At 39.0% G+C, this 22,074-nt stretch overlaps 1 protein-coding gene across 3 annotated transcripts in view; it reads left to right on the top strand.

The window, feature by feature from the left end:
• Positions 1–7,505: 7,505 nt before the first annotated feature.
• The window catches only part of Khc (kinesin heavy chain), a 48,096-nt gene continuing 33,527 nt past the window's right edge, over positions 7,506–22,074 (top strand). For all 3 annotated transcript variants that reach the window (XM_089249109.1, XM_089249102.1, XM_089249116.1), the window contains exon 1: positions 7,506–8,084. In XM_089249109.1, coding sequence (XP_089105235.1) covers positions 7,950–8,084 — 135 coding nt within the window. In that variant the 5' untranslated portion in view covers positions 7,506–7,949. The remainder of the gene's footprint in view (positions 8,085–22,074) is intronic.

A 22,074-nucleotide genomic window follows, 5' to 3' on the forward strand; every position in this document is an offset into this window, starting at 1 on the left:
CCATAACATTGAAACTATTGTTGATAGTAGGATTGTCAATAAATCGAATAGCTTACCTCCGGGGGTCGTGAATTATAATACAAATGACACGTTTAAAAAGAAGTACGATAAACATACTAGGGTTATCTGATCTGAATATATGAAGTTTCATCAGTGGTACTGAAGTCGGGGACTCCATTACCACTCTTAGGAGATAGCCAGTAAAAAGCTGTGAAGGGTAAGGATTATAGGTCAGAAAAAGTTAAGAAGAAAGGAATGAAAAAAGGAAGAAAAATTTTTGACGCAATCGGTAAGGGTTGACAAAATTATGCAAAAAGATTTCTGATTTTCCTAAAGGAAAGAAGTTTGTTTCATTTTATTGATCAGTATACTGTATATAGGATGGGATCCGGAACTTTCGCCCCCGACATCTCGCCCCTGGAACGTTTCGTCCCCGTTACATTTGGCCCCCGGAAATTTCGCCCCTGACATTTCGCCCCGGTACATTTTGCCCCTGGTGCGTTTGGCCCCCGAAAAATTCACACCTGACATTTCACCTGCCCTGAACGTATGAGTGACCGTATGAGTGTTCGAGTGACCGTATGAGTGATCGAGTGACCGTATGAGTGATTGACTGTATGAGTGACCGTGTGAATGATCGAGTGACCGTATGAGTGACCAAGTGAGTGTGAAATGAACTGTAGGAGTGCGTTAGTGACCGTACAAATGACTGAGCGAGTGGCAGAATGACTCACCACGTGAGTGACCGTATCAACTAGTGTGCAATTGACTTTATGAGTGAATGACCGTATGAGTGACCACGTGACTGACCGAATGGCCGTATGAGTGAGCAAATGAATGACCGCATGAGCGACCAAGTGATTAACTGTATGAGTGATCAAGTGAGTGATAGTGGGATTGACCGTGTCAGTGACAAAGGGAGGAATTGAGCGATGGAACGTTTGAGTGAATAAGTAACTGACCGAATGAGTGACCAAGTGAGTGGCTAATTAAATACTGGTGTAAGTTTCCTAGTGAATGATTGAGCGTATGAGTGACCGAGTGGCTGACGGAATGAAAGACAGAGTGAATGCTTGAATAAATTTTCGAGTGACTGAGTGATTGAGCATATGAGTGATCAAGGGAGAGACTGAGTGATTAACCGTATGAATGACCGAGTGACTGACTGACCGCATGAGTGACCGAGTGGTTAACTGCATGAGTGACCAATGACCAAGTGAGTGACTGTATTTGTGACCAGGTGAGTGACGGTACGAGTGTTCAGGTCAATGATCAAGGGACTGACCGTGTGAGTGACCAAGGGAGTTACTGAGTGATGGAACGCATAAGTGAATGTGTGACCAAGTGAGTGACTGCATGAGTGACCGAAAGATTGATAAAGTGAATGACCGTATGATTGACCCAGTGAGCGACTGAGTGATTGACAAAGTGAGCGATTGAGTGATTGACAGAGTGAGCAATTGAGTGATTGGCAAAGTGCGAGGGTGGAGTGTCTGCAAAGATGATCCTCCTCATCCCCTCCCTTTTTATAGGTGGTTACGTAGCACTGAGTGACCAAGTGACTCACACTTTAATGGATTCTAAGAATTTAGAATTTTCAGTTTAAGCATAAAATATTTTTCCCAAATTTACGACTCACACCGGTGTGGTCACTCACACTATCATTCATATATTCACTCATACGGTCACGCGTACGGTCAAGGTAGGCAAAATGACAGGGGGTCAATTTCCGATTCACTTGATTACTCACTGAGTAACTCATATTATCACTCACTGGGTCACTCATATGGTCAGGGCAGCTGAAATGTTCGGGGATAAATGTCTAACTCACTTGATCACTCATATGGTCACTCACTGAGTCACTCATATAGTCACTCACTGAGTCACTGATATGGTCACTCACTAGGTCACTGATATGGTCAGGGCAGGCGAAAGGTCAGGGCGAAATTCCCGGTGTGAAATGTCCGGGGCGAAATTTCCGGGGGCCAAATGTACTGGGGACGAAACGTGCCAGGGGCGAGATGTCGGAGGCGAAATATCGGGGGCAAATGTTCCGTGAACCATATAGGATCAATGTAAGCTCTAAATTGTGTCATCAACATGGCCATCAATCATATCATCAGAATACATATTTGAAGCAATACACAAAGCGCACCATTTCAGTTTGTAACTTTGCTCCAAAAAAAAGGAGAAAAAAAACCCCTTCTAAGATGTTGGGAAAAGGGAGGAGGAAAACTCCAATTTATTTTATTAAATTGTCCACATTTTTCAATTCCTGTAAGAGATTTTCATTTTAGGACAGGATTTTTATCCTAAACACTTCGCTATTTTCTATCTGTGAGGACAGAGAGCGTCAGTTTTAAACAAAACAATATTCGGCAAGTATTGAACCGGGGGAGGGGGGTTAATGTGGCCACTAGGGCTAGGATTTTCATGACCTAAAAACTTCTCGAAAACGCTTTATAAAAAATCATTTATGCCCTCAAAAAACTGTAAATATGCCCTTTATAAAGCTAAAAATATGTCCTATAAAATTTTGCATTCCTACTTCGGGTAACATTAGTTTTAGCAAAATAATATGATAATGAAGGTGTTGGTGCAGTATAAACCATTTCAAACAATTAGTTACTGAATGAACAAAATTAATTTTACTGATCACAACGTTATTCAGAGAATCAAAATAACGTAGCTTTCTATATTTTATAGTTTCTTTACCAAACCGAAAGTGTTTACTTTCCTGAAAACATCATCTATAAGCAGGGGTGGCTTGCGCTTACTTAGCCACTACTTAACCGTATATGCACTTCGTACACATTCCTCTACGGAATTTCTGACGAATCGGTACATGCCGGAATGCCCGTGTATGCGTGTTGTGAACCTAACTTGAAGTTTGTTTCTGTTAATGCTTGTTATGTGTAGTGCCACCACATCTGCCATCAATTTTCCTAACTATGAGTGAAGTGTAATGATTGAATAATTGTACCGTTGTAGGCCTATTGCTCTCGAGCTTACCTGTCACCCACCACACCAGCCTCCTAGGGTTCAGTCCTTCTTCCTTCCTTCAGTCAGGTGCGGCTCTATGGGGGGGGGGGGATCACCCCTCCCGCAAGAGAAATGCGAATATAATAATATTGTATTCCATAAGTCCGTTGAAAGTTATTTGTATCAATTTGTTTGATTAAATAACAAATTCAAGAAAACTTTGACAAAAAAAATAGAAAAACTGGGACATTTTTTTCAAAAAAAGTAGGAACAAAAAATTAAGAAAAAATGAAATAAGGAAAAAGAGTCGGGAGAAAAAAACCGTGACAGTCCCGGAAAATACGGGACAATGCGGTATGTATGGTCACCTCATAAGGTTGTCACATGGTTCACAGTGTAAAAAACTGGGGGGGGGGGGCACGATGATGATGATGATGATGTCAGCTCATATATACATATATATATATATATATACATTAGATCAGTCGACTCCACTTTTGACGCTGTGGGGGCAATGCCCCCCACGCCCCCCCCCGTATACCGCCCATGGTTATTTCTGATTTTTCTACATTTTTTTATATTTTCTATATTTCTATATTTTTTATATTTTTCTATATTTCAGAAAGAGTGAAGTGTGTGTGTGATGATTGAATATTTGTACCGTTTATAGGCCTGTTGCTCTCTGTGGCGAGACTTTTTAACGGCGGGAGGGGGGCGGGTGCAGTCGGTTCGCATTCGCGCCTCGAAGTTGGGAGCCATAGAAAACCAACTCTAGCCGATCGCCACTATAGGGTCGATGGCGTTCGAAACTCGACCACCGCAGCGGCAGGATTCCAGTCTGGGGGGGGGGGGGTGCCTCGAACTAAACCTGAATTTTTTCAGAAGATAGCCCACAGCATTGTTTAATAGCATGCAGAATGTTCGTGAGCACACGCTTCGCATTTAAAGCAGGTTTTTCTGCGTTTTGGTCCAACATTACTTTATCGTTCTCAATATTGGTTGAGATAACTTATAAGTTATAGGTGGTGTTTTGAGGATTAATACCACCTATTGGTGAGCCCCATCATCACTTATATACTTATCATTTGAAGATAATGTATAACGAAGTTGACTTTAAGAAATTTATTTCAAAAGTGTTTCTGGTGCTCCAGGGACCGGACAAGTGATAGACCGAATTTTTCCTTTGCTTTCATTTGACGGTTCTGAAAAAAAAAAACCAAATGAGGGAACTAAAATGTGCACTTGCCCCTTGTGATAGAGTACAGGGGCGGCTGTTGGGCCATGCGGCCTATTGCGGCTGCACGGGGCACCGCTAAAGATGGGTGCTAAATCTAAGGTGAATGAGTGAAAAGGTTTCACTGCTTAGGAATAGCGAAGAAAATTATTTCTGTCCTCTCTGGAAGGGCGCCAAATCCGAGGTGAAAAAAAGCCAAATAAAATATAAAAAAAATTAAACTTTTTCTGTTAGGAATTATTAGGATGAGATTTTAGGGAGGGTCATGGCCCCTACAAGGATATGGGGCTACTACTGCTACAACTACTTCTTAACCGAACATGCACCTCGTATAAATTTCTCTGCGGAATTGGTAACGAATCGTTACATGTCAGAACGTGTTGTATTCGTGAATGTGAAATGCATGGCCGTAACGCATCTATGTTGTTAGAATTGTGATCGTTTTGCGTTCCTGCTGGTGCTGCCATCTGTGTTCCATATTTTAAAGCAAAGATGGCGAATACTTGAATTTGCATGTTATGTAAGTATCGTGTTGAAGGTCTGCTTGCTCTCTGCGGAGAGACTTTTTCAAGTAGACCGGCTCGCATTCGTGCCTCGAAGTTGAAAAACCGCAGAACACCAACTTCAGCTGGCCACCAAGGGTGGGGCTGACATTACTCCATCTCGGGGGCCCTTCAATCCCACCGTTTTTTTTTCACACTATAAACTAACTGTACAAGGGATGCCCCATGAAATATCTGGCTTGGGGGCCAGCAAAAGATTCCAGCTTAAGGCCCTGACTCAGAATGTGGAGCCGTGGGGAGCATATAGGCAGGAAGCGCAGAAAATGTGCCACACGGCAAAGGCGTGCGCAGGGAGGAGGCAAAAGGGGGCCCGCGTCCCCCTCCAAGACAATCAAAAAATTAAAAATATTTATAAATATCATTATAGAAATAAATATATAATTTGTAAAAAGATATATATAAATGATATACCGAAATAAAATGCATTTATATATGCTATATTAATCAATTTCTGGTAATTTAAACTGCTTTTTGAAGGTTAATAACTCAAAATTATCTAGAAAAAATTCCTTGTGTGTGTGTCCCCCCTCAAAATCTGGTGTCTCCTGCAGAAGTTGATCCTGCGTACTCCCCTGCCTCACGAGACATACTGTCTACTAATGAGGAAATCACTAATGAGAAAGCTCACTGCTAGCACGAGGGCCATAGATTCAAATTTCCGAAAGCGGAAGTTTTCCACAACGTCCACGGCTGATTTAGACTTCTACGAAGGTATATAGGCCTACTACCTATTCAGGCCTTAAAAAATAAATTGCTAAACGACAACAAATCAATAATTTTCTGGAATAAATCAATAGTTTTCTTTATCAAAATTTTCTGGATTTACGTCAGCGTGCATATTAACTAGAAAAACGCCACCAAGCAGCACCTCCTAGATGGTAGGCTGAAGTTGGTTTTCTGTGGTTCCCAACTTCAAGGCGTGAATGCGAGCAGATCTCCCCGTTAAAAAGTCTCGCCACAGAGAGCAACGGACCTACAAACAGCATAAATGTAATTCAATCATAACACATCACTCACTTCACTTCTGAAATATAGATGAAGCACTGAAAAATCAAACACAACACTACGTATGCACTCAGACTGTTAGGTACACACACGGTTACACCTCCGGCACAACTCACTAGGTAGTAAATCGCCCATAAATGGTGATACACCTGAGTTGTGCTCGGTTTGAAAGAAGAAAAAAAGAAAAGTATGTCAGAAAATTTTGGTAAGTTTTGTGCCATGATTGACAATTTTGCTGTAATTTGGCGACTATTAAGTGATACTTGGCTATGTCCCGTATTTTCTCATTTTTATTGGGGAAATATGGTCAGAATATTAATCTACAATTTCATCCAAGAGTCTTCGTCCAAGGCCGAGGCATCTTCAACCTGTCTCGCGGTGCTCCTCGGTGCTCCTAGAAGCGCCCAGAGTGCTCGATGCTAGTGTTCGATTTCGTGCTCGTGAGCACTTGATCAACGTCCCAAGGAAACACCTTGTACAAATTGTATTGATGGATTGAAATCATCTCGATTTCATGAAGATTGCATTGTTATGCCAAACTTTCCGTAAAGCCGGGTTTTCCAAGATCAGGTTTTCCGTGCCGTGCGCAACGTGAATCACCCAGCGCGACACGTCGTCCACTCACCAATAAGAAAAACAGTATGACCGTTTTCCTACAGAGCGCAATACGGCTCACGACAGCGCTTTACGTCGGACGTTATTGGCCGACTGCTTCTGGAGGAGTCAAATGCGTCTTGCGCCGCGCGTTTTGCCGATATTCTCTTCACTCTTGTGTGTTTTCCTTCTCTTCCCTTCAAACCAGAGCATGCAGACGACAGAGTAGCTGATGCCAAGGCCATATGCTATAATATAACCGCCCTGACCAATCAGCGTTTTCACGTTGCTCACAGCGCAGAAACTCTACTCCTAGGAAAACCCGGCTTAAGGATGTTCACTAGAAAACGGTTGAAGAGCTCTGACCAAGGCTATGGATGCATATATAATGCAGGTCATATGGTATTATAGGATACATCATGGGATGATACTTAGGCTGACCATATTTCCTCGAGGGAAATACGGGACATCGGGATTCCAAATACGGGAAAATACGGGACTTCACAATTATCGCCAAAAACGACGCCAAAACCAAACAAAGTTGCCAAATATTGTTGAAATTACGGAAAAATCACAATGGCGGGAAATGATGCATTACTGCAAATTGCAGTGGATTAAAATGTATTCCACGGGAAAAAAAAAAAAAGTTTACCAAGGCAAATGTGGGAGATTAATATCCCATATATAGTTGTAACTATCATAAAATAATTTGAGTTGAAAAATAATTTCAATCTTCGACTTTAATAAAGAATAAAAATTCAAGTAGGCTTCGTGTGAAATACGGGAAAAACCGGGACACTTTTGCCAAAAAGTCGGGACGGCCAAAAAAAGAGAAAATACCGGGACTGTCCCGGGAAATACGGGACGTATGGTCACCCTAATCAATGATACTCCTTCTTTTGCCTGATAATGGCAGCTAGATGCTAAATACTCTCATCAGATTTTTAGAGATTTCCTTAAAATCACAAAACAAAGAATCACTAATAAAGTTAGATTTAAAATATAAAATTATATATTATCAAGGAGTACTTTTTGATCTTAAAATCAAAATAAAATTAATGATTTCTTTTGACAGGAAATTAATGACGTCTGGGTTTTACGTAATAGCTATCCCGTGATCCCTCTCGGCTTTCAATATGGCCGACGCAATGGTTTTAGGTGTGTGAGCGTGTGGTAGTGTTAAATGGCCACTAATGTTGATTAATCTGTCCTCAAACACTTGCAGGCGTCATCGGAATCATTTAAATGGGGAATCTGAATTATTCGACGGCTTCCTTCTGTGTTTGAGGTCCATCCAAAATCGATAAAAGTTGATTGAAAAGATCGTCGCGTTGCCCCACCATCACTACCCAGAGACCGATCGAAGTTTTGTGGCTCCACCTAATTTTTTTTCACTAAGCTTGCCATCGATGTTTCTCCGTTTTAAATGATGTAATTTATATCGGATATTTAATTTGGAAATTTTTTTTGTTTGTGGATCTCGAACGCACGGAAAAAGCCTAGCGACGACCGAGAGATATATTTTAATATATTCGCGATAAAATTCCCGACACCCGATCAACAAACAAACCATGATTGAACCTCCAGCCGAAGACAGCATCAAGGTTGTCTGCCGTTTCAGGCCCTTGAACGATGCCGAGGAAAAAGCCGGCAGCAAATTCATCGCGAAATTTCCGCCGGGCACTGAGGAATGCCTTTCCTTGACGGTAAGCCCTCATTTATTATTATTTTTTTCAATGCTTACATACGTTTTTATGGTTGCGTGTAAGCCTATGTGTGCATGCCCAAGATCGATCACATTGGGGGTGGGGTTCAATGTTTTGATTGTTTACAAAACATCACTTCGTCGGGAGGGGGGGGGGGAACATGGTAAATTTTCGAGTTTTGTTTACTCGGTAAGCATCCGGTTTTTCATCAACTCTAATTTTCAGTGACCCCAGCAAGTTCGAATGCACTGACTTTAATGCTGGGGGTTCTCAAACTTTTTCTACCCGTGGTGCCCCGTTCCCTAATCAACGCTTACCCGCAGCTTCCCAGAGCAGTTTAACAACAAATCTTTTAGAAAAAACCTTTGTCAGGGACATTGAGGCGCCCCGACACAGGTTGGTGACATACGGTTTGAGAACCCCTGCTTTAATATAAGCTGAACCAAATAAATCTTTGTTTTCAATTTGTGATTATTAGTTTAACTGCTTAGTAGAGTGTTTATGCGAATTGAGTTTTCTGACCCAGGGCTATACTCGTGGATTTCTTTCGGAGAGGAACAACTGGTGCTTCTCGGGAAGGGGGAGGGGAGAGACAAACAGTAGATTAAAACGTTATTTCACACATATATCAGTCATTTACTAACATTTCGGAGGGATTGATTACCCGTCATTACCGCTTTGCATCACTGAGTTAGGGGTGATGCACCCATGCCATTGCTGTGATGCTTACAATATTGCAAGGGCTCAAACCAAAAATTTTATAAATATTATGGAGATTGCGTGGGAAGTATTGGAGAAGGGGCCCGTGGGAAAATATGAATTTTTGTTGGCCCAGAAACAGAATTTTTAAAACTGTTACGTACATTGTAAAACAATCTGGAAGAATTTTAATAAGAGTGAAAAAAACATGTGAATTTTTATAGCAGGACATTTCCAATTAGCTGAGGGCTTGTTGCAGAACAATTCAAAACATTCTGCTTTGGAGCTTATATGTAGTCTTCCTTGAGGCAGAGGACGTACACAGGAAAAAGGGACATGTGGGCTTGTGCCTAAACTACAAAAAGCTAATTTAGTGTCCTGTGTTTGCACATGTGAGAAGTAGGTGCTGTGACGAGCCAGATATAAGTTAAAGTCTGTGAATGCAGCTCTTGCACGAAGAAAGCTGATAGGGCTACATCCCACGGTTCCTAAGATGAATCTTGTAATATTTTAGTTTTTTATACATTATAAATTTATCCGAGAATATGTGGAAAAAAACCCTGGTTTCTGATAGGCTTGATAAAGATTCTGGCCTAGTGAATCCTGAGCTGGAGACAGGTCTACAGCTTCTGTTGAAATTTTCATTACCGTACACGGTGAATGCTCATTTTTATAAACTCAGACTGACTTGAACATAAGTCATACATAAGTCAAAAGAGGTTCAAAGAATACCATATTACAAAGAGGGATGGGGTTTTTCTTGGCCTTCTACACGTCTAGGAAAGAAATTCTGGAAACATACTTATGTTAAACCACACTTTGGGAAGGACAGTTTTTACAGGGGAGACAACTGACAGCTAACTTTTCTTTCTGAAGCTTGCCTCGATCTCATTTATGTGTCGTGCAAGGGAAAAAAGGAAAAAGATGCATAAGTGAGAGCATTTATGCAATAGAATAGCATTATTTACTTACATCTTTGATTGGGAGTGCAGAAAATTGTCTTGTAACTGAAAGAAACGTGTAAGTGAGAGATCACTGTATTGAGAAAATCTCTCTCTTAAATAGCATATTGTTAGGCCTAAAATAAACTCGAATGTATAAACATGTTGGTTCATAAATTGTAGATTTATAAAATCAAGCATTAACTGTAATTAATATTGACTAATAACTGCTGTGGACTATGTGGACACTTTTGCTGTCTCAGGAAGTTAAATAATAATTGATTCAACAATTTTTGTAAAAATATGTGTCATTATTTTTATATATTTTACAGGCCTGTTTACGTAAATCTCAGTTGGTATCAGTTTCTAGACTTCTACCATAACATACTCCCATATGGTTTTGTGTATGATAGCTTACTTTGAGAGTTGATTATGGAAATAATAAGAATAATAATTGTTTGAATCTAAGTAATTCTAATAATTTTCTATATAAAAATTGGCATTGCCACTCAATGTTATATGTGTGACTATTAAATTGGTATAAAATGTTTGGTTGATGCAGAGATATATTTAGGAAAGAGGAAAAATTCTCTCTCTCAACTGCCCTTGCAGGGGGAGTGCCCTAGACCAGTAGACTACAATGAATATTTTGATCTTTTCTTAGAGCTCTCATGCACTGAACAGGACCGTACATGGACAGCTGACCTAATTCAGACCAAAGCTCACAATTGCTGACTCTGCCACCAGTTGGTGATTCGATGATAGGTTCGATTCTCCACACAAGAGCATTTGAATTTTCTGTCTTTTCTAAATATATGGAATAGTCAATACATATGTCAATGTCTAAATATATCTGCATCAGCCAGCTGTTAAAACCTTGGTATGGATAGTGGAGAGTGGCATCAACCGAGAATATTAAATTGATGTCTGAGGACAGCACACAAATTTTATAAAATATATAAGTGTGTAAAAGGGTCAAAATGTTTCACATAATTAATGGGATAAAACCATTGTTTTTGATTGCTTTTGCCATTTTTATCAAAAAAAATTTTTTTACCTCAGGAACTTTCACCTGAATTATTTTTCAATTTGTCAAGTTCTGCCTAAATCAATATAAAAAAAATGTAATCTACATTTGGCTCATCACAATACATGAACACTGTCAAGTCACATCGATGAGCCTGATAGCTGATATTCAGAATAACAGTTTTCCATGGTCCAAAGAACATCTAGATCTTCAAAGGGCTGTCTCAACAGCACCATGGTACCTCTGGCCAAGATATTTTCTGAGGCAACATTAGTTCGAAGTACCTGCCTACCAATTTCCATACTTTCTCTCAAAAATTATACCAAATCTTATTATAACGAGGTTCCTCATGCACTTGGAGGTGCCCTTCCCCCTCTATACATACCCGGGGGTATGGCCAATTCGGGTTCCATGTCTTAAGACATCCCTGGTTTTGGAGGAGGCTACGAAATAATATGCCGGGAAGTTTTCACGGGTAATGCATGAAGCAAACCAGTCTTAGCCCATTTGATAGCTGATGGAAAACATTTGAAAAATATCTGTACAGTGAACATGATTGAGTTTGCCCCAAAAGCTAACAGTTGGCTTAAGTTGGGGATGATTGGACTACCAGGGAAATCTTGGTCATGCTCTTACAGCAGTTTTCAGACATTTCAGGAGCACATGATATGGTGTATTACAGTTCTGGGTGATCCCTGTATGTTCCAGGGATGACGATTAATATTAATTCATTGATGTCCAAAGATGAATTCATAACTACAGTACAGTAAAATGATTCATTTCTACTTCAGAATCATAATATAACTTTTTCAAGGTCGTGCCATCACGATAGGGGGTAGAAAGAATAAAAAAAGGAGAAAAGGTTGGGGAGGATTTTTCTTTTTGGAACTAGAAAAGTATGTGTCCCAGGGACACGCAAACCAATTTTTTATGCGTCCTCTTCCGAAATTCCGGGTATTTGATTGACATTGGCATCTCTGATATATGCTGAATGATACCATGCAATGAAAAGTTTAGCGTGTGATATGGTGTGTATGGTTGCATGATTTACCACTGATCCCCAAAGCAGAATATGCAGAATTCTGCGGCGTACGTCACAGAACAATCGGGAGGAATTTTAAGAAAAATGTAGAAAACACTATTATGGGAACTGCAGAACATTTCCAGTCAGTCAAGGGCTCGTTGCAGAACAATGCAAAACATTCTGCTTTGGGGCCACTGATACACATGACAGCGGCCATCCATCCATGCAGCATGAAGATAATGCAACCCATTACCGATTAGAAAACTTACATGGATAGAAGATCAGCATGGGTCAGCCACACTCCCATTTTAGACGCTAGTCTGGCAGCTTCTTCGTTCATTTGGGTAGTGGATTACTCAACTGTAGTGTGTTGGTCACTCCTCATGCACTTTTGCAGTCAATGTTCATCTTTCAAATCAATAACCCTTGGAGCTCCACTTTGGTTATGTGCAATGGCGTTTTTTGTTACTGTACAATTCAATGGCAACAAGCAGTTAACAAAGTGCCCAGCTTCAGAGACTTGTTCCGACTTGTTTGAATGAATGAATGAACGCCAGGGTCTCTGCCACCAGACTTATCCTGTTGCCGAGATCTCTTCCAGCCCAGCTTCATGGCACTATGACCACTCGACCACCACAGCAGCCTAACTTGTTTGACTGTGATCCTTGGCTGGAAAGCCAAAGATCACCCCCTTTCATGAAAATTTGATGAATCAGTCGTTCAACCTGTGATAGCAGTGACTGATAAATTTTTAGAAAGCAATGGTTTTCACTCCATGCCCCCCCCCCCCCCGTACATAGGTGAAGCTAACAGGGCTCTCGACAATTCTTAATTCTTTTTTCACAAAACAAATTCATTATAAAGGGCCTGTGATAAACATGACCTGGGACCTACCAGGGTTCCCAGTCTAGGGGCCCTACTACAGGAGGTGGGGGGGGCATGCTATATTATACGCTCAATTTGGGAATAACCAACTTAGATCTTGGATTCTAGAGTGATACATAGGCCAGGACAATGCCACCATATTTATCCCATTGTCCAGACTTTTCCCAGCCTGGCTTTTTTGACATGGCCTCTAAATGCATTCTATAGCAGGAGTTGACAAATCCTAGGTGCCAAGTCACCATGGTGAAAAAAAAATGAATTGACATGTAAAATTTTCTGTCATTATTGGATTGGAACCTTTGGGTGACACAAAATTTTCTGGATTTATGTCAGCGTGCATATTAGCTAGAAAAAGGCCACCAAGCAGCACCTCCTAGATGGTTGGCTGAAGTTGGTTTTCTGTGGTTCCCAAATTCAAGGCACGAATGCGAGCCGATCTCCCCGTTAAAAAGTCTCGCCACAGAGAGCAACAGACCTACAAACAGTACAAATGTAATTCAATCATAACACATCACTCACTTCACTTCTGGAATAAGATAGCAGCACTGAAAAATCAAACACAACACTACATATGCACTCAGACTGTTAGGTACACACACAGTTACACTTCCGGCACAACTCACTAGGTATCGCCCATACATGGTGATAGACCTGAGTTGTGCTCGGTTTGAAAGAAAGCGTCTCCTGGAGATACGTAGGGCTCCGCAGTCTGCTTGTGACGTGAGTAAGTAGTCCATTTTCCCTCAGAATATTCAGGGAAAAAATTCCCTGCTCTTGCCAGTATTGTGAGGAAAAGAAATGATCGGGCTCAGAATTGGCGATTTCTATGCCCCACATCCAATCTTTATGCGGTATTTGTAAGCCAACCAGGAAGATTCTACGCCAAAATAAGAAGAAACGATATAGTATGATGTGTTTCAAAATGTGGCAAACTTGCTAGGCAGTCTGAATGACGTTTATGGCAAACAGTGCAGAGGCCTTCTACCTCTAGGAGGTGCTGCACCAACTCCCAGAAAAGTTAAAAAAAAAAACAAAAAACAAATCGGACCATTTTTCTCAAAAATGATTGGTTCTGAAAATTTTTGTATTATTGGTCAGGCCTTGTTCTATAGCAGTGGTTTTCAATCTATGGCAGGGCGTGACGTCATATTGAGGGAGCTACGCGAAAAATAATTATTAATTATTTTTAACTCGGCTACGAGTGAAAAAAATTTAAAAAGATGCAAAGCATCACTATAGGTCTACCAAAGCGTAGTAGGCATTTTCTAGGAGTACGTATGCACACCTACTCCTCCTGAGGACATCCTTGATTACGCATCCTACGCTTTCCAAGGGATACGCGAAACTGGTAAATAAATTTCCTGCGCTTTTATGTTAGCAATCTAACCTCCTACATATTTCAAGGGCAGCACACGCCCTCCACGTATTTTTCGGGGTATGCAACAACGCTCGCATCTTCTCGTCTCTAGGTATTCGCAAACCTTCTGCGCATTTTCGGGGACCTCAAAACAGATTTTTCTGCAAGGAGCCCTCAGTTGATTTGAAAATGTTTGGCCATAAAAATTCCCACAATAGTGTTTTCTACAATTTTCTTCAAATTCTTTGGATAGCTCTGCAGCAGCACTGGTTGGTTTTTCGCGTATTTTGTGGGATCTGAGGGAAATGCTTGCATCATGAAACGTTTGGGAACACCACCATTGTTTTAACTAGCGTGTTATCATCCATCTCAAGTCTTGTAGCTGTTCAAACATCCAAACAGATGATCTTTTCAAGTCATAATTTTTATTACAGTTGTGTGTGGGGTGGGCGGGAGCATTCTCTGTCAGGTGGGGTGATGATGAAGCATCGGGTTTTATACAGTGGAATGCGTCATACTGCCAACATTGGTTTTGTTTCGCCCGGAACTTACTGATACCGAAATTTGTTTCTTTGAATTTGCTTTCTGGGTGTTGGACCTCATTTTTTTTCCTCTCTCTCTCTCCTGTTCCGCGTAGTTGAACACCGAGACGGTCGAAGATAACCAGAGCGTTTCTGTGATGGCCTTTTTTTGTTTTCTCGCTAATTTTTGTCGTGGTCGTATCTTGCTGATTTTTGTCTTGTTTGAACTTTTCATTTCCTGCTTTGTTAAAATAAGAATCCTGTCCTACGATTTTGCTTGAGATTTTTTCCCCCCTCATTCGAAGGCGATTTTTTTCTTTTGAGCAGCTTATAAACGATGCGTATTGTAGTGATATACCCACTCCTGGCTTTTCATAAAGTTGTAACGTGTTGCTCAAGTCGATCTTACCCGTGCTAACTTTCAAATTCATCAGCGTACCCAGAGTCCGACATGATGGGGGCCCTTGGCAAAAATAGGAAGTGGGGGGTGGACAGCAATTATGGTAAAGATGTTTGATTTTTTTTTAGTAAAATATATGATTGAATTTGGGCCCTGGGCAAATTGCGGGTAAAGCCATGCGGAAATCGAACCCTGGGTGTCTCCCAAAGATAGGTCCCGCGTATGTGCATGATTCGGAAATATGCTTTTTGATTGGAATATATTGCGTCCTTTCTCAATGGCTTCCTCTTATTTATTGCGACTCGATGTAAAAGCAATCTTGCGTCATATATAGCCTGACCGAGTTCTTGCGCTGGGGATCGACCTCAAATTTAAGAAACATTTACATTAAAAATCAGTGTGAGGAGAATCGTTAGAAAAACTGACCGGAGGGGGGGGGGTGTCTCTTTGTAAGTACGTTTTTAATTGGGAATAGGCAAAATTTTTCATATAACCGGCCGGAAATTAATAGAATTTTAATCTTGGACCTCGTTTAAGCAACTGAAGTGAAAATGAAGTATGCTAAAATTCTATTTCAAGCCCCTATGTTTTGAAGTTTCATACTTTGAATCTTCTCAAGTTTGGCTCTGTCTAATAGACCTCCGAATAGGTCCAATTTATTCTGAACCCAAATATTTTCTCCCGCGCAATAATTCATCTCTATTAGGCTAATTTTTCCGAAGAAGGCGGATGATAGCCCTCTTGGAGAGGTTTTTATTTCATCTATATCAAGAGTTTCCCCAGCCTTTTTGTCAAATCGTCCCCTTCAGAAATGTTTTCTCCCACCACCACCCCTACAACTCAAGCAACCTATAGGATCCTATGTTATACCCGTAGCTTCTCTGCCCCCGGACCATTCCATCAAAAAAAAAAAAATTCAAATTGATGAAAGAAATAAGATAAAATCAGTTCTTTTCCAGAACTGATGAAAATTCAGAATTTATGAAAGAAAATATCATTACCTTAACTGGGGCCCCCGCAAAACGCGGGGCCGGTCGTAGTATCTCTGAGTGAGTTTTCACTGTATAAAATCGCGGCTAAGGGGTGTCCTGAAATTATCAAGACACCTTTTAGCCCCGCTATAATTTTCTCATCGAGGCCCCGCGTTTGGTAAGGGTGGCCCTGATATATCCTCATAATTTTCTCTCATTTAAAGTTCGGATTTTTCACGTCTGTCTGTGCTTCGAACAGTGTTTTATGGACATCATCTTGAGAGAGACGCCACCCTCGTACTCAATATGGTTCTCGCGTGCGGCTTTATGAACGTTTATCTTTTTTTACGTAAAAGGGAAATGTTCTATTGTTCGGATAGAAAACGGCGCCTGAAATGGATGCTTTTTATAAGTCTGCCTGACCTTTGGTAATAGTGCCCAGTCTTTTAGTTTTTGTTATTTTCAAGGTTATATTTAAAAATGCCGTCTGACCTCATTCAACCGACTTTTGAAGGCTCTTGATGAACTTTCGGGCCCTGTTTCGTAATATACCTATCAAAATCTATCTTCGATTGATTACACCTTATGAGATTTTGTGCTTCGTGTCACGGGTCAAACATTATTTGTTTTTCCTCCCTGGAAACTTCACTGAGCCACGACAGTGGTTTATTACGACTTTCTCGTGACTATAGACATGCTCCTTCACTAGCTATGCGTGACGTGGTACGTGAAATATGTTAATGTGTGTGATTCAACTCTACGTTTTCCCCCCCCCCTCCTCGCATGACATACGGCATATTTTTTCCGTGGAGGATTTTTAGGAAAATGTCTGGCGCTTCCGGTGGTGATTATGATAACTATTTTAGCTTGCAGGGTAGCCCTTGTTCAGTGATGACTCTATTGATAATTTTTTTTTCTTTTTGTCAAATTCGCGTCTTGGAATTGTTGGTGGTTTTCCATCAGTTTGTTTTGATGCTTTCGTCTCTTGAATGTTGGGCCAGAAGATAATGTCAAAAACTTTTCAACATAACGCCGTGTTTCTAGTATTATGCGGTATTATTATTTTTTTAAGGATGTTCGTGCGGTTAAAATGTTCCACACACGGCTATTTTTGGTTCCGATCTCTCCAGCCATTTGTTTTAGCATCCAGAATCATTATCAGACTCCGTTCTTACCCAATCTGATCTCTATTGAATCTTATCAAAAACTATTTCAATGAGGGTGCGGTAGCCCAGGTCGATAAGATACTCGCTTAAAAGTACCAAAGGATGTTTAGAGGTTTCGCGAGTTGGATACCCGGTACGTCTTTGTCAGAAAACTTTCCTGACGGGGGGTACAGCAGAAACGGTGACATGACCATAGAAAAAGATTGCTACCGCAGGTAGTCCCACATCGGGAGGTTAACGCACCCAACCTCTCGGTGAGTATAAAAAGGTCTGCTGTTTGAAATCGGCAATAAATTGTAGGTCCTAGTCTAATTAGCACCACGTGTGCAGAAAATTATCGTGGTGCGATAAAAATGATCAAATGACTATTTCAATGATTTTCGCCGCAGTGAGTGATTTAGTGGTGATAAGTGTTTCCGAGACGATCCCACTAAGCGTTCGTTCGAATTTTTCAGATGTCCGGAAAGGGGGATTACGTGTCAGATTTCTGGAGAAAATGATGACGAAACTTGGGTAATGCGGGTTTATGGGTGGTTCGTCATTCGCGGGGATACCGTTGACGTTTACTATCTCCTCCTTCAGAAAAACGCAATCCAGTGTGTGTTGCGATCAATAACGCAAGAGCGGGATTGATTTTTTTTTTTCTTTTTCAAACGACTTTCCGGATGGCGTGGATATTTTTCTAACAAGCCCTTGAAGTGCCCCATCATTCGTTTAACCTTAGTCTATTTTTCCCTTTATTAAATAATCAATTTTTCCAAATGACAAAAAAATGAATAAATTGGACATTGCCAGAATGCAAGCTGTTTTCTCACTTAACTGCCCCCCCCCCCGCTTTTTTTTCACACATTCGCATCGTGAAACGAAAATTCCCTTTTGTAAAAAATAAACGTTGTCGCCGGGAAATGAAAATTCTTGTTTTACATATAATACGTCGTTATGTGTAAAACGGGAGTGATATAAAGATATTTCAACATTTTATATTGAAATGTCTTTATATCACTAAAATACCCCGATTTATATGAAAGTTTTAAGAAAAATAGCCCCATGCGAATGTGTTGAGAAATTGCAGATTGTCATAATTAGAGCCCGGATTATATGCAAATGCATATGTGCATATGCATTTGCATATTTTGGCCTTTTTTAGCATTAATGCATATAAATGCATAAAATCAAAGAATTCCAGTATAAGTGCATATTTTTGAAGGTTTACTTAAGCTCACTTTTTTTTTTTATAATTTTCCAAATAAATATTGTTCATAATATTTTCATAACATCGATTTTTTTCCCCGTATGTGAAATTTAGTGAATTAATACATATTTATAAAGTATTTTACGACCACTAACTGTTTTATTGTAAGGCTATTTCTAGAGATGTGTCAAAATGTTAATTTTGTTTTTATAAATAGTGTCGAAATTCTTTTATTACTGCTATTTTCGTTATTGAGCAGCTACAACAAACTGAAACCTAAAAAAATGCCTGAATAAAAAATATGTAGAAGTTATTTGCATATGCTGTATACATATATATGAGGGGATATTTTTTGGTAAAAATGAAATACATATGCACTAATAGAAAACATGTATTTTAAAAACACATTCGATTTTTTTTGCATGGTGTATTTTTAATTCATATTTTCTCTTTTTTTATACATATTTCGGAATTTTTGACTTTTTCAAGATTTCTAATGCATATTCTGGGGAGTTTAATGCATATTTTGGAACTTTCAGTGCACATTTTGCATTTTTAAGTGCTTATTTTTGCATTTTTAAGTGCATATTTTTGCATTTTTAAATGCATACATATTTAAGTGCATATTTGCATATTTTTAGAGCATATTTTGCCACTTTTTTAGTGCATATAATCCGGGCTCTAGTCATAATAAAGAAAACCATTTAACTATGATATACAGTACTTGTTTTAGTGCTCTGTAATTCTGCATCTATGGCCCATTGAATGGCAAATTGAGTAGTGTCCTAAATTTAGGTACAATGAAACCTCTAAGGAGGCCCTTCAAAAAACTGGCAGTTCAGACAGATAAGTATTGTGTGTGTGGGAGGATTCCATGCCATAAAAATTATCTCTATCAGATTTTTCACTTTTTAGAGAAGTTGCAATATAATAGTAAAACTATAATTTTCAGGTTTTTTGAACACAAATTGAACAAAATTTCTTCTAGGTTTCTCATTGGAATTTCAATATTATTGAACTGCTATCCTTCAAATATAAAACTTGAGCATTAACGTATTGGAAGTATTTTAAATAAAAGTTTATCGAACTGGCGTTTTTTGTCATTATCTTCATTAAATCGTGAGACAAAAAATGATGGAATAATCTAATTGCATTTAAACATTTTCAAAATATGACTGATCGCTCACCAGTGTTCCTCAACTTTTTCCCATCCCTGTCTTTCCCCTGCCCCCTCCCCCATTTTAACCCTGTAGGCAGCATAGCAGAAAGTCACGAAACCCCATATAAAATGCTGTAGCTCTATCTTTTTTTTAAAATTAAGTAGGCCTCCTGATTTTCAGAAGGTGCAAAAAGGGTATAGGAAAAAATGTTCCATTGAAAAATCAACTTTCTAACATATCTGGGCTTGTCATCCAATACTAAAATAAAAGGCTTTTAAGGAGGCGAGATCAGGGTATGAAAATATCATGATCTAAAAGAAACAAATCAGATTTTTTTTTTTTTTGAATCAGTTTCTTTAATTAAAATTGATGGCTTGTCAATTAAAACAAATCTTGTTAATCATTAAGAATGCATATTTTCATATCATCTAACTGCTTTTTTTCCCTAATTGCTCAAATTTAATTCTGTGGTGTGTGGTCAGAACATGATACCTCCAGAAAGTTGTTTTTCGATCTAAAAGTAAGTTTTGCTAGTTATAACTAATTAGAAGTGAGATAAATGCACACAAATATGTATGTACGGCTGAACAACATGCTGATGTATGACATTTTCATTTATATTTGTATGCTTTATTTTTGATTTTTAAATGACAATGAAAATATCTCAAAAACATGATTTTGGAGTTTTCTGACCATCACAGAATTAAGCATTAATGAATAAACTGCAAACAAATTACAAGCAAAAAAATATGAACATCAAAAATCTGTGTTTATGTAACATGAAAGGTCATTGAGCCCAAATTAACTTCACGGATTAATATTTTTTTTATAGAGAAGAGTGCTTTTATTCATGAGGACCTCCTTCCCATTAAAGTTATAAGTGGTGACAACTCAGTGTCACACATATGGTGCAGACATCTCAATTCACTCAATGTACAACCAAAGGGCCATTCAGCATCAACTAAATAAAGCAGATTCTATTGACAAGATTGTTTCTTGCACAATTGGTGGATGTGTTTCTGACTTGCATGATGTTGCTTAATAGTTAACACATTTTTATTCTTTCGCAGATTTAATGGGTCTGGTAAAAAAAAATGAGCAAATTTACAGGATTTTAATATGAAAAGTAAAGTCGAAAGCTCAATGATATTTATGTTTGTACAACATCTATTATTATTTTGAATCAGCAATTAAGGCATAGAATTTAAGACTTTATACAAAAAATAATTCCTCAGTTTTTAATCGGGAGAACCCTAGTGCCACATTGTAATACATTGAAAATATTTAGTGCAGTTAAGCTGAGTGCTAAATTCTACTCCCTTTATTTTTTCTGCAATTTTTCCATGCGCAAAATCTAGAAATAGAGCAGTTTTCTTTGTGCACTGTATCTAGGGATTAAGTTCAAGTCTGTATTTACCCCAAACCAAAGATCTACTTTTTTTAATCATGAACTTGACCACATATTAGTAACATGCATACCATACCAGGGATTGCTTTTACTTCAATATCATTGAAGTTATGTAAAGTAAAAACAAAATTTGAATTTTTTGATTTAAATCAATGATTTGAAAAAAAAAATCAAGTGATTTAAATCATCATACCCTGGGTGGATATCTTACTGTCAAGATATCTTGTCAATGATGCTTGACGGGTTAATCGCTCTTCCCCACTAACATCCAGGGGTGAGACCACCCTTTCCACTTATTGAGTTCTAAGTAAATCTGTAAAACATAAAAATTTTATGAATATGAATAATTTGAATCTCAATACTCCCGGAATAGATACTTGTTAGCCTCCCTCTCCATGAGAGTTCTGTGAGTTCTTCTAATGATTCTCAAATTTGTCTAATTTTTGCCTGCCATATTTCCTGGGGGGAAAAAATCAGAATTCATGTTTAATGAAAGAATTTTGGAATTGATGAGGATTCATATTTCATGAAAGAAATGATTTCTTATGCATTTAATGAAATTATCTTTCTAAATATGAATTTTATCAATTCTGGAATATGATTTTGGAATTAATGAAAATTCATATTTAGTGAAAGAAATAATTTTAGAATTATTATAAAAATTTATATTCAATAAACAATAGTTTCAGAAAAAATAAGTCTTTGACGCTTCTTTTAAAACTTGAGGCCCATTGACACATCTGTTAAGACGCTTCTGTAATTTAGTCTTAGTGAATATAGATACCATCTTATATACTATTCTAAGGCTGAGCTCATAGTGGAGCAAAGAGGTAAAAATTACAAGAATTGCAACTAGGAAGGAAAAAATGCATGGGGTGGAAGAAGAGATGTCTGCACATAGTAAAAGAGGAGGAGGACAGAGAAAATGACCAGAGGGATTCTGAAATGTAAGGGTGTGATGATCATCATCCCTCCACAGAAGAGGGAAATTTTAAAAAAATGAGATGAACCAATCAGCAGATTGAGGTGAAAACAAATATGTTTGTTCAACTCCCGCAACTAGTTGAGTGGCCTCTTTCTCGAGTATATGTGGTGTAGAACAAGACAGTACAGTTGTTTTCAGCGCTAGTCTCTATTATGCACTTCTGTGCCTCTTGGTCGCCTCTCTAGGTGCACAGCTTTAATATCACAGTATAACTTTTTTGGTAAAATATTTCATCTCCAGCTTTTCCAATAACC

Source organism: Pholcus phalangioides, unplaced genomic scaffold, assembly GCF_987345545.1.
Source record: "Pholcus phalangioides strain wild (caught in Gottingen) unplaced genomic scaffold, Ppha-v1.0 ptg000003l_1, whole genome shotgun sequence".
Lineage (NCBI taxonomy): Eukaryota > Metazoa > Arthropoda > Arachnida > Araneae > Pholcidae > Pholcus > Pholcus phalangioides.